At 46.6% G+C, this 14,209-nt stretch overlaps 1 protein-coding gene across 3 annotated transcripts in view; it reads left to right on the top strand.

The window, feature by feature from the left end:
- The window catches only part of LOC308311921 (CLIP-associating protein 1-A-like), a 106,892-nt gene that overhangs the window by 52,484 nt on the left and 40,199 nt on the right, over positions 1-14,209 (top strand). For all 3 annotated transcript variants that reach the window (XM_080758721.1, XM_080758720.1, XM_080758719.1), the window contains exons 10-15: positions 47-117; positions 968-1,027; positions 2,189-2,266; positions 3,167-3,334; positions 5,640-5,686; positions 5,876-6,100. In XM_080758721.1, coding sequence (XP_080614847.1) covers positions 47-117; positions 968-1,027; positions 2,189-2,266; positions 3,167-3,334; positions 5,640-5,686; positions 5,876-6,100 — 649 coding nt within the window. The remainder of the gene's footprint in view (positions 1-46; positions 118-967; positions 1,028-2,188; positions 2,267-3,166; positions 3,335-5,639; positions 5,687-5,875; positions 6,101-14,209) is intronic.

The following is a 14,209-nucleotide window of genomic DNA, read 5'->3' as shown; positions in this document are numbered from 1 at the left end:
TCCCCTCTCTCTCTCTCTCTCTCTCTCTCCTCTCTCTCTCTCCCAGCACACCCACTACCCTCGTCTTATTCCCATCATCACCAGCAACTGCACCTCCAAGTCTGTGGCTGTCAGAAGGTAAAACATCCTACATGTTCAGTCTGTCGCCGTCTTCAGGCTATATGACTTGTCATGGCAATGAATGTATGCATGTCGTGGCTCGTCCAAAACAATCGTCCACGACATGATGATATGCTACAGTATAGACGGCTGAAAACCTTTGACACAAAGTGATGATGACTTGAAGAGGGTGGATCATTAGACAGCGTTAGTCTGTTGAAAAATGAATGAAGTGTGTGCGTGTGTGTGTGTGTGTGTGTGTGTGTGTGTGTGTGTGTGTGTGTGCGTGCGTGCGTGCGCGCGTCAGAGAGCTTAACTGAACAGTATGTTAGAGTGATCAGGTTTCAGTTTTCGTATAGGGATCATGATGATCACGTCGCTGTTATTGTAACCCTGTGAACCCAGTTATTATATTACGTTATGTTATTGTAACCCTGTGTGAACCCAGTTATTATATTACGTTATGTTATTGTAACCCTGTGTGAACCCAGTTATTATATTACGTTATGTTATTGTAACCCTGTGAACCCAGTTATTATATTACATTATGTTATTGTAATCCTGTGAACCCAGTTATTATATTACATTATGTTATTGTAACCCTGTGAACCCAGTTATTATATTACGTTATGTTATTGTAACCCAGTGTGAACCCAGTTATTATATTACATTATGTTATCGTAACCCTGTGAACCCAGTTATTATATTACGTTATGTTATTGTAACCCAGTGTGAACCCAGTTATTATATTACGTTATGTTATTGTAACCCTGTGTGAACCCAGTTATTATATTACGTTATGTTATTGTAACCCTGTGAACCCAGTTATTATATTACATTATGTTACCGTAACCCTGTGAACCTACAGGCGAAGCTACGAGTTTCTGGACCTGTTGTTGCAAGACTGGCCGACCAACTCTCTGGAGAGGTAACGTTATTTTATTAATATTATGAACCAGTTTTCTGGGGAAAAAAAACCCATGTTTCTGTTTCAGCGGTACTGCTCAACCTTTTTCCATGTCAAAAAGGACCCCCAGAATTAATAGAGCATCATATTTAAAAGGGTATATCTTTGGAAAAACAAATGAGGGGTCGGGGGACGTCCCGCAACACTGGCAGACACAAGAATGTATGCTCTTTAATATAGGTCAACGTTTCGGGTCGCTTAGACCTTCATCAGGGCAGACAATGGATCGTGTCCTGCCCTGTATATAAACCCCTATACCAAAGCAGTGCACACACACACACACACACACACACACACACACACGTGCACATATCAGGGAATCTGAGACGAGGCTAGCCCGAGAGGGGGTGTGTGTGTGTGTGTGTGTGTGTGTGTGGGGAGTCTAGCTCAGCAGTTGTCATGGCGATAGCCGTGGGTTTGCCATCTCAGACTGTATGTGACCACTTCCTGCTTCATCCTCCCCCCAGTGGTCATATAGCGAGGGAAACCCGATCTGACCCTCGGCCACCGGGGGAGCTCTCCTCTTCTCTTCTCATTGATCTGACCTGCCTCTGTCTTGCACACACGCACGCACACGCACACACACGCACACACACGCACACACACACACACACACACACACACACACGCACGCACGCAGGCACACACACGCACACACGCACGCAGGCATACACACACATTATGTGTGTGTGTGTGTGTGTGTGTGTGTGTTGAGATGCACCACTCTCTCAGATTCCGTATGCAACGTATCGATCGGTTCCATTAGCCTGCTTTTAGTGACTACGACTTTTTTGCTCCATATTTTAATGTAACACTTAGTTGAATTATGAGATTTGTTCTTTTTTTGAAACATCCTCCCCAATAGTGGAAACCCCATTTGCAGGCATGGTCTATCATCTGTTTTCAACTGAGTGTCTGTGATTGTGAAATGACCCTGAACAATCTTGACGGTCCAAAGTTATTGTTTTTTATTTTGTTTATACAGCTGCCTCTCTCCGTAAAAGCTGTGACTGTGGGAGTATAGTTGCAGTTAGTATAATTGCCCTCGACGGTTATTCTAATGCCTTTTGTGTTCTCCTCCAGTACACAGGACGGTTCTAATGCCTTTTGTGTCCTCCTCAGACATGGGACGGTTCTCATGGAGACCATAAAGAAAGGGATCCATGATGCTGACGCGGAGGCTCGCTCTGTAGCCAGGAAGTAAGTCAAACCGCACTGTTACTGACCTCTGACCTTAGGGATATTTCACACTAATTTGTCTAAAAGCGCCACATTTTGCACAGATGTAGCCCAGGGCATGCTCTAATGCTTTAGCTATAGGGCGCCCGAGCCGGCGACCTTGGGAAACTTCAATCAGCTGCTGATTGAAGTGGCACGTGGCGTGTCATGATCCTGAATCCATTGCCAGATTTATACACTCCTTGGGCTAAAAACTGCCATAGCCGTCATCACAAATGTGATGAGGTGATCACATTTGGTGACAAGTGGCTATGGCAGAATTTAGCCCAAGTAGTGTTTTTCGTGCAAAACCCAGAAGCAAAGATTTGAGTTCAAAACGTTCGCTCAGAAAGAATATATATTCAATGATTTGTGCCGCATTTTCACGATTTAAAAAAAATAGCAGATCTACAAGCTCGTATCGTGGCACTCGGTGCCGCGCTACGAGCTTGTAGCTTGTAGCTTGTAGCTATTTTTCAATGGCTAAAACCAAAAGGGGTTCCCGACTCCCGTCCTGAATGGGTGTTTCCCTCCCTTGCTGTCACACAGACAGGTGTTACTGGCGTTAAAATGTGTGTCCCTCCCCTCACAGGTGTTACTGGGCGTTAAAATGTGTGTCCCTCCCCTCACAGGTGTTTTACTGGGCGTTAAAATGTGTGTCCCTCCCCTCACAGGTGTTTTACTGGGCGTTAAAATGTGTGTCCCTCCCCTCACAGGTGTTTTACTGGGCGTTAAAATGTGTGTCCCTCCCCTCACAGGTGTGTTACTGGGCGTTAAAATGTGTGTCCCTCCCCTCACAGGTGTTACTGGGCGTTAAAATGTGTGTCCCTCCCCTCACAGGTGTGTTACTGGGCGTTAAAATGTGTGTCCCTCCCCTCACAGGTGTTACTGGGCGTTCCACAGCCACTTCAGCCGCGAGGCGGAGACGCTGTTCCAGAGCCTGGAGTCGTCCTATCAGAAGGCTCTGCAGGCCCACCTGAGGAGCGGAGACAGCCTGATGTCACTGCCCGCCTCGGACCGATCCTCGTCGTCCTCACAGGAGAGCCTCAAGTAAGATAAGACCCCCCGTGTCTCCCCCCGGCCCCTCCCCCCCTCTATCCCCGTATCCCCACCGGCAGTGATTGGTTCTTTAATTTTATTGATTGAGAGGAGGTGAAGAAAGGGGGGAGAGGGGGGCAGCGGTTCTCAAACTTTTTTTTTTTAAAGTTCAATGACCCCCCCCATCATAACTGCACAGAGTTACAGACCCTATAAACGTCCATCATAACTGCACAGAGTTACAGACCCTATAAACGTCCATCATAACTGCACAGAGTTACAGACCCTATAAACGTCCATCATAACTGCACAGAGTTACAGACCCTATAAACGTCCATCATAACTGCACAGAGTTACAGACCCTATAAACGTCCATCATAACTGCACAGAGTTACAGACCCTATAAACGTCCATCATAACTGCACAGAGTTACAGACCCTATAAACGTCCATCATAACTGCACAGAGTTACAGACCCTATAAACGTCCATCATAACTGCACAGAGTTACAGACCTATATAAACGTCCATTTGGAATCTCTCAAGGACCTCTCTTTGATAACCAGTTGACTGATTGGGTGGTTGATTGAATCTGCTCACGGCCAAAGAACTCGGTTTGGGGAAAAACATACAAAACCAATCAACTATTCTATTCATACGGTGCCTAAATGAAAGTAATTCCCCAATGGAAATATTCTACAAATCGTGGGTCGTATTATAACCGGGGACTATAGGACTATTTTATTTGACATTCAATGTTCTTTTTCCACAAATGAGTCTTGAAAAATGGGGGTGATTGTTTGCAGAATTATACAGTACATTTCAAGTACAACTCAATACAAAAACTGTTAATTCCGCATGAAGCATTACACTTGTTTACAATAGGGCCCACCATTTCCAATTCATCAAAACATTTAGAGACGTATTGTCTCATATTCGGCACAATACGGCATTTTTCACTCGCCCCTTTTTAGGTAATTTTTTGTGGCACTGAACGGTATAGCGTATGTATATCTTTGGTGGATTGCAGATTGAACGAGCCCTATTTGATTCCCCTGCTACTTCATCAGAGTCAAACGGCAATCCCTGTCTAAACGTTATTGATCGACTGAGAGAAATGAACCGCTCTCCCTGGAGGCTAGACAAAACAGACGTCTCACCGCTGCCTCACAATGCCGGCTCCAGGAAGTGTATACCGGTGGGCCCGGGGACCCCCGTTGGGCCCGGGGACCCCCAGTGGGCCTGGGGACCACCAGTGGTCCTTGCGGTGGTACTTCCAGGTGGTCCCCAGCTAAATGTTGGAGAGTTGGAAATAACCAAATGGACCCTTTATATATAGATATTTAACTCTTGAGAGTGTAAAATGAAACCAAGGACATCTGCATTACTCAAGTTAATTTACAAGAAGTCGACATAATCAGAGAATGTAGAAGCATTGTTATTTTGATCAACGTTGTGTCTGTTGTCTCTTCTATGGTACCAACATCAATACGGTATGGAGAGATTTGTACGTATTCTTTAGTACATATTCTGGACAGGGAACCCTTTTTGGTGTTTTAACTAAGCATTATGTTATACTTTAGCTATTGTCTGTTATTTCTTCCTTCATTTCTTTATTTTTTATCGTGAATATGCGTCACACATCTTTGAATATATATTCTTTCAGAAGACTTTTTTTATTTTTATTTTTCGACGTCTAAGGCCTAAATGGGTTAAGGGTCTGGCAAGGCTAAATGTCATCAAATGGTGGTCCGTATTATGTGGCTGAAATGCAGAACAAATATTGGTCCTTGATATGAAAAGGGTTGAAAACCGCTGGCGTATGGAAGATACTGTAAGGGGTAGAAGATAAGGGGTTGAAAACCACTGGCGTATAGAAGATAAACCGCACAACAGAAGAAAATGACTGGACTCTTATCACAGACAACGACCGTGACCGTCCATACTCCATCAGTCACGTTTATTGTCTTCCTATACTCGCCTATATGAGTCGGTCTTCGGTTTCAGTAATTACTCGTCCACTTCATCAGTGGATGCATTATTTCCACCTGTCAGCACTATAGTGTTGGTATAGAAAGAGTATTGATCCCGGTGTCGGTTATCTACAGTATATGTCAGGGTATAACGACCGGCGCGGTGTCGACGTTTTTCCTGTGCCGTTATTTTTTTTTACAGCAGCAGACCGTAGAATAACAAAGTCGAAATGCATCTTAACCACATAAACGGTGTGTGTGTGTGTGTGTGTGTGTGTGTGTGTGTGTGTGTGTGTGTGTGTGTGTGTGTGCGTGTGCGTGTGTGTGCACGTGCGTGTGTCCACAGTCGTCCCCAGGCTGTGAAGAGCTCCGTGGGAGGAAGCATGGCCCGATGTAAGGACACGCCCCTTTTTCTTATTCGTAATTAATATGATTATGTCATAAGGGTGCAGAATTTACCATTTCAAATCCGTGAGTAGAAACGGGCAGTTAACCCCTGCTCTCCTCTCCTCTCCTCTCCTCTCCTCTCCTCTCCTCTCCTCTCCTCTCCTCTCCTCTCCTCTCCTCTCCTCCTCCTCTCAGCCAAAGCCACTCAGCCCGGCAGGACTCCGTCGTCGTCGGGGGCGGGGCCTCCTGGCTCCTCCTCCCTCCAGCGTTCCCGTAGCGACGTGGACGTCAACGCGGCCGCCACGGCCACCGCCCGGACCACCAGGATGCCCGCCGTGACCTCCGCCATGACCTCGTCCTCCTCCTCGTCACCCTTCAGCTCGGCCGCGGCCCTGCCGCCTGGCTCCTACGCCTCTCTGGGTGAGACCGCGCACACACACACACGCACACACACACACACGCACACATACACACACACACACGCACATGCACACACACACACACACCAGCGGTCATCACCATTCTGGCTTGTGGTGGACATTTCTGTCAACATTCCATCTTTGCCACGGACATACAAAATGAGCTGGACAATAACATCACCAGAAACAACACGAAGAGCTAATATAGCTCCTGTATGGCCATAACAGGCCTGTAACTCTGACGTGTATTCAAAGTGTGTACACATTGTTTAAGTCAAAGATGCGCAGCATCATGGCTTTCATAATGGTAATATAATATAAACTTTGGCTAAAAGCACCATCACTTCTAATCACTGTTTACGGTCAGTCCCTCCCTTCCCCCCCCTTTCCTCCTGGCAATATCATGATCTGGAAAAACAAACTTGGAAGTCTGTCATGGAAGTATAGGCTATATAATACACAACCGCAAACAGACTTCCTCTTCCTCTTCAAAATAAGAGCTATACTTGTACTGATTAGTCAACACTATAGTTTTATTTCTTAAGTGAACTTACAGGATGTGTATAGATATATTTGTGTAGCGCGCCCTGAGAGATAATGCTTTGACCCATTCTGAACGGGAACCCCTTTTGCTGTTAGCGTCATGTCACGCTTTAGCTATCGAAAAATAGCAGATCTACAAGCTCGTAGCGCAGCCACCGAGTGGCGCGCTATACGAGCTTGTGTAGGTCTGCTATTTTTGAAAAATCGAAGAACGACTGACATTTTTTTAGAATCTGATCTCAGGTCAGAATGGGTTATAATCAGACCAGTGTGTGTGTGTGTCCAGTGGAAACGTCGTATCAATCTGATCTCAGGTCAGAATGGGTTAAATGGGTATCGCCCCGGGCCCCCTGGAGTCCGGACGGAGACTACAGCCCCCCCCCCCCCCTCCCCCCCGGTAGTTCCGCGCCTGCTTATAGTTGGAGTCCAACTATACTGTCGTAGTAAATCAGTGTCATATTACACATCCTAGAAGAAAACCTGGAGACTTGGGAGACGTATATACAATTGTGTCTTGTGATCAAAATAAGAACATTGGTGTGTAAAACAGAAAATCTAAAAATTTGCCACGGACAAGTCTTTGTCAGGGACACGTTGGAAGACCCCTGACACATGCACACACACACACGCACACACGCGCGCACACACACACACACACACACACACACGCACACACACACACACACACACACACACACACGCACACACACGTATAGTATGGTGTTGTCTAATAATTAACAATCACAGTGATGACTCCTTATATTTTCCATGATAAGGACCAGTGTGTTTTCGTGTCTTAAGTACCAGGTCTTATTCCCTAACTTGAGTAAACTAAAGACCTGGAGGCGTGGTCAATGCTCTTTGGCCACTCAGAATAGCCAAATGGCATTGATCACGCCTCCAGGTCTTTAGTTTACTCAAGTTAGGGAATAAGACCTGGTACTTAAGACACGCAAAATACAGCCCTAAAACTAAAATCAAAATGTGCTGCCACAAAACAACACTACACTACATTCAGTCTTTCCTATACTACTGTAACCCCCCCCCCCCCTACATCCCGCTAACATTTTAACCCCTAACTGACCTATTAACCCTTCCCTGTACTGTATGTTTGTATGTATATCTCTCCCGGGCTCCGCTATGTGGTTCAGACGGCTCGTCGTCAAGCGGTAACATGGAGGGTAAGATGTGTGTCTTTCATGGCCTGGTGGTGGAGGGAACAGGGAGAGTTTACACATGTCTCCTCATGGCCTCTCTTATACTTCACTGTGTCTTGTTTGACCTCCCTATAATAATAATAAGTGAGTGGTGGATGGACATCTGTGGTGGTTTGTCTTGTTTGACCTCCTATAATAACAAGTAAGACGCGCAAACGCGTGAAGCGAACGCAGCTCGTGTGTGTGCATGTCTGTCTGTCTGTCTGTCTGTGTGTCTGTCCCGCTGTTACTGTATATGTGGACCCGGCCCCTTTTGTGCCCATATATGGAGCTGAGTGATTCATAAATCACTCAGCTCCATATATGGGCACAAAGGGGGGACACACGCACAGACACACAGACAGACATGATCTGCTAGGTCTCATAGTAAGTGCTCACTGCGTTCGCAATAAGTGAGTGGTGGATGGACATCTGTGGTGGTTTGCTTGTCTCCGCATGGATATTGTCTTTTGCATGTGGTCACCCCTTAAACTCTTTCTAATTCAATGTTATGCATAGTTATTTAACCCTGTTTCTGACCTGAGTTCAGATTCTGAAAATGTCCTCTATACATCCTGACAGTTTTTTCTACGTCAGTCGTTCTTCGATTTGGTTTGCTTGCGAGCCTTTTCCACATCTGTTCATTTAGATTTTGTGTTTCTATAGAAACATATACTCTTCCAATACAACTTTGAAATGAAAAGAGTTTACCTTTCTCTAAGTTGCTCCAAAATACCTTTTGGATGGTCTGTGGACGCGGGTGCTTCAAAACGGAACCGGGGCTTCCGACAGACACGTCAGGTTTGACTTTGACGTGCCTCCATAGTGTAAGCTGTGGTAAACAATTGTATTAGCAGAGTTAGCCAAGCTAGCAGAATTAGCTTCAGGACTAGCAGCAGCAGAGACTGCTGGGCTAGCATGTGAGCTAGCAGGGCTACTAGGAGTACTAGCCAGCTCGACGGTAAACAATTGTATAGTTTGATGACACGAGTTTCCGATGCTTTTTCAGTGTCTCTCAGGGCCTTCTCGTTAAGTCTGCATGCTTATTGCAGGAGGTGACTGACTGATCTTTCAACCCGCACCTTCCTCAGAGTCAGTGTTTTGACTCTGAGGAAGATGCTTAAAGGTTCTTGCTTTATATACAACCGTCACTGTTGACTGTGACCAAAACCCTTTCATTTGAAACTTGACTGACACGTTGTTGGACCTCATTGTCGGTGGTACTCTTTATCAACAATGCATTTAAGCCAATTTGGGCAGGAACCCCTTTTGGTGTTGGCATTATGCTATGCTTTAGCTATTGAAAAAATAGTAGATCTACAAGCTCATAGCGCACCACTCGGTGGCCTACGAGCTTGTAGGTTTGCTATTTATTTTTTTTAAATCGAAGAACGACTGACATATAGAAACATCGCTTTTTCAGAAGACTGTCAGGATGTATAAGACATTTGTAGAATCTGATCTCAGGTCAGAATGGGTTAAGCCAAAGGACTGATGTGTTGGAATATTTAGTCCATTGACTGCGACTTGTGTTACAATTTACACACCATTACACACTGACTATATGTCCCATTTACACACCATTACACACTGACTATAATTATGTTCCAAAGAATACCTTTGTTGTGTTTGATCTTTATTAGAAGCCATACCGTATTCCACATTTCCTTACAGTATGAAAAATCAACAGTGGGGATAGCGTCGTCGACGGGTGTTCACAGAATGAGAGCAGAGTTATTGACAATAGACACAGACAGACAGACAGACAGACAGACAGACAGACAGACAGACAGACAGACAGACAGACAGACAGACAGACAGACAGACAGACAGACAGACAGACAGACAGACAGACAGGCAGGCAGACAGACAGACAGACAGACAGACAGACAGACAGACAGACAGACAGACAGGCAGGCAGACAGACAGACAGACAGACAGACAGACACTGGCAGATCGAGAGACATTGATCGTGTGACTCTACACTCGCACACATTGATTTTCTTTAGGCAATATAAATGTGGGACCATCCACAGCACAGACAGAGATGTCTGGCTGGCAGGCAGATGTGTGTATGTGATGTGCGCACACACACACACACACGCGCACACACACACACGCACACACACACACACGCGCGTATCTTATCGTGCGGTCAGCAGCCCATGTTTCCTTTTCGTTCAATATTGGTCAATAAACAAGACGTGATCTAATAAGTGTCATGGCCTCCATGTGGATCTGGATCCAATACGTGGCATGGCCTCCGTGTGGATCTGGATCCAATACGTGGCATGGCCTCCGTGTGGATCTGGATCCAATACGTGGCATGGCCTCCGTGTGGATCTGGATCCAATACGTGGCATGGCCTCCGTGTGGATCTGGATCCAATACGTGGCATGGCCTCCGTGTGGATCTGGATCCAATACGTGGCATGGCCTCCGTGTGGATCTGGATCCAATACGTGGCATGGCCTCCGTGTGGATCTGGATCCAATACGTGGCATGGCCTCCGTGTGGATCTGGATCCAATACGTGGCATGGCCTCCGTGTGGATCTGGATCCAATACGTGGCATGGCCTCCGTGTGGATCTGGATCCAATACGTGGCATGGCCTCCGTGTGGATCTGGATCCAATACGTGGCATGGCCTCCGTGTGGATCTGGATCGCTATGTTGACCGGCCAAATAATGCAGTTTTTTGCCTCTACATTGACTATCCAGGTTGAAAGTATGTTACAAATATTTTGGGATTACACGAGAAATTTGGCGCTGATCACTCCAGTGGTGCACGCACGCGCACACACACACACACACACACACACACACACACACACAGAGGTCCTCTACTACGTGACTTGTCTCCTATCCTTGGAGGCATGCCGACTAAAAACCCTGCCTTGCATCATTGTAACGTCAGAAAGTAATTTTGTTCTGTACATCACTACACTACTGTGTCTGTACTTTGTGTTTACTGTTTCTTTGGACTGTCTTCATGTGCAGTCAAGTGTTTTCGTGTATGAACTGTGTCTGTTGGGGATGAAAGTACTGCATTCAGCGCAGCCATGCGATCAGAGAGCTCTCTGCCCTGTTCCATACCACTTGTTGACGTTCTGAATTCAATGCGTCTATAGAACTGGGTGGAGAAACAGTTCCAAGTAACGGCATCGTTGAAACAATAAATCCAAAGACTTTCATATTGGAACGGTATTATACCAGGATTGGTTTCCATTAAAGCGGTGTGTGTGTGTGTGTGTGTGTACGGTACGGTGTATGGTGTACGGTGTGTGTGTGTACGGTATTTGTGTTTGATGGCGCTGCCGGTCCAAGAAGCCCGTTCAATTCACAGACGTAACAAGTATAGGCAGAGATCTCTGATTGCGTGGCAGTATAGGCAGAGATCTCTGATTGCGTGGCAGTACAGGCAGAGATCTCTGATTGCGTCGCAGTACAGGCAGAGATCTCTGATTGCGTGGCAGTGCAGGCAGAGATCTCTGATTGCGTGGCAGTACAGGCAGAGATCTCTGATTGCGTGGCAGTGCAGGCAGAGATCTCTGATTGCGTGGCAGTGCAGGCAGAGATCTCTGATTGCGTGGCTGCACGAGGCTACTGTACCACTGCAGAGGTAGATTACATGTACTGTATATCTGCATGTGGTTGATATGAATGGATTCCTCCCTGTTTCTGTCACGGTGCATTTTTATGGTGGCACAGCAGCACTGCACGACATAATACATGATACATAATCATAATGAGATTGTTATTGTTGTTGTGTTTACGTGAATATTGGGATATATATATTGGTGTGTGTGTGTGTGTGTTTGCAGGTTTCTCTTTTACAGACTGCAGGCCTTTACACACATTATAGAAAAATGGTTGACGGATGTTTAGCGTCAAATCTATTCATGTACTTCAGTGGTTTTCAACCTTTTGCCACCTAACGTGGTACCAAATGAATAAAATAAATTTTATATTCTCTAATTGTGTAGACTTTAGTAAATTAAGTAATGCAGATGTTTAACCCATTTTGACCTGAGATCAGATTAAAAAAGAAATGTCTGTTTGATTTTTCAAAAATAGCACAAGCTTGTAGATCTGCTGTTTTCCAATAGCTAAAGCGTAACGCTAACACCAAAATGGGTTTAAAAAGATTTTAACTCTTGAGAGCGTAAAATGAACACCGAATGGACACATTTGGTTTCATTGTACGCTCTCAAGAGTTAAAGATTCATAAGGGGTCCATTTGGTTACCAACTGGTTGAAAACCACTTCCTCATGCAGGTTGACGCCTAGATTTGCGGTGCGGAAGCGCTGAAAAAATCAACCTTTTTCGTAAAGAATGACACACAGACACATCTGTGTCCCAACGGGGCCGCCATGGGCTAGCTACCCGTGGCGGCGGGGTTCAGCACGAGTAGTGTATGAGTCCCACCCAAAATTGGCTACGAAAAGTTCTAAGAAGAAAACACCCCTTGAGCCTGCGAGAGCGGGGGCGGAAGATGGCTCATCGGCAGACAACCCGGTAACGAACACAGGAACGGAAAAGACTACGAGATTGATGACCAGTATACCCGAGGCTTCAACAGCTAAAGCAGGACACACGCTCCAGAACTGCATATGTGGCTGGACAAGGGTTACCTCCACCCATGGCCTGAAGATACACCAGGGCAAGAAAGGGTGCCTAAAGAAGGGTCAACAGGGAAGTCGCATCGACAGCTACTTTTTGAGAAGCAGGTCGAGTCAGTCGACTGAAGTTCAGCAGCAGGATACACACCACAGTCTGCAGGACATCAACACCCCTGCCCCAGAGGAGGAGGAAGGCACAGGAGAACAACCTGAACCCAACACATCACGACCACCGGCAGAGGAGAAGATCCAGGGGCGAAGGCCATTAGTAAAGTGGCCAAAGTCCTGCGACAAGACGCTGTGGAAGGAGGTTAACACTGATCTCTGCAACATCCTAGAAGGGATCAAAGGGTCCACCATGAAGAAGTTGGAGAGAATGGGCAACCTAATCTATGCCTATGGAGCGGAGCGGTTCGGAGTGAACGAAAGCAAACAATCTACTCCGTCAATTCCCACCAAGTCCAGAAGGCAGACAGAAATAGACCGACTTGTCAAGGAGAGAAGGCAGCTGAAGAAGCAATGGAGGAAGGCCACAGAGGAGGAGAAGGAAGGAATAAACGTGCTGCAGGAAGAGATTCAGAGCAGGCTTGCAACACTGAGGAGGGCTGAAAATCTCCTGAAGAAGCGCAGAAGGAAGGAGCACACAAGAACACGCTTCTACAAAGATCCTTTCAAATTTGTGAAGAGTCTCTTCACAAAGGAGAAGAGCGGAAGTCTCTCAGTGTCAAAGGCCACTCTGGAAGAACATCTAAAAAAGTCCTGCACAGATGACCGACACCAGGAAGAGGTTTCACTCCCATCTGACATGCCACCAGTTAATCCACCAGAGCACAAGCTAGATGTTAGTCCACCCAGATGGAGCGAAGTAGACAAAACCGTGCACAGAGCAAGGGCCGCATCAGCTCCAGGTCCCAACGGAGTTCCATACAGGCTCTACAAAAATGCACCGGATGTCCTGCGATTCCTCTGGAAGTTGATGAAAGTCGTGTGGCAGAAGAAGGAGATACCAACATCCTGGCGGAGAGCCGGAGGGATCCTGATCCCCAAGGAAAAGGACTCCTCAGAAATCGGCCAATTCCGCCAGATCAGCCTTCTAAATGTCGAGGGAAAAATCTTCTTCAGTGTGGTCGCGCAGAGACTGGCAGGATACCTACAGAGAAACAACCTGATTGACACGTCAATCCAGAAAGCAGGTATCTCGGGCTTCTCAGGGTGTGTGGAACACGCCAGTGTGATCTGGCATCAGATCCAGGTCGCCAAGAGGGAGAAAACAGACCTCCACGTGGTGTTTCTGGACCTCGCCAACGCTTTTGGCTCAGTTCCTCACAACCTCCTGTGGACAGCCTTCAAGTACTTCAGGGTCCCACCAGCTCTCACATCACTTGTCAAGGCCTACTTCCAGGATGTCCAGCTCTGTGTGACAACAACAGAGTTTACTACATCATGGCACCATCTGGAAGTGGGAATCATGGCCGGCTGCACCATCTCCCCACTAGCCTTCACCCTGGCCATGGAGGTCATCATCAGGGCCTCTCGATGGGTGGTTGGAGGACAGCGAATAAAACCTGGCCTGAGGCTGCCGCCGATTAGAGCCTACATGGACGACCTCACAACACTCACCATGACCAAGGCTTGCACTGTACGGCTACTGGGAAAGCTCCAGGAAAACATTGAGCTGGCCCGCATGAAGATCAAGCCGTCCAAGTCCAGAAGCATCTCCATAGTCAAGGGGAAGCTGGTAGACCACCGC

Source organism: Protomyctophum bolini (assembly GCF_963924005.1).
Source record: "Protomyctophum bolini genome assembly, chromosome: 24".
In the NCBI taxonomy this organism is placed as follows: Eukaryota; Metazoa; Chordata; class Actinopteri; order Myctophiformes; family Myctophidae; genus Protomyctophum; species Protomyctophum bolini.
The sequence above is the reverse complement of the archived record's forward strand: the minus strand, read 5'-3'. Positions and strand labels throughout refer to the sequence as shown.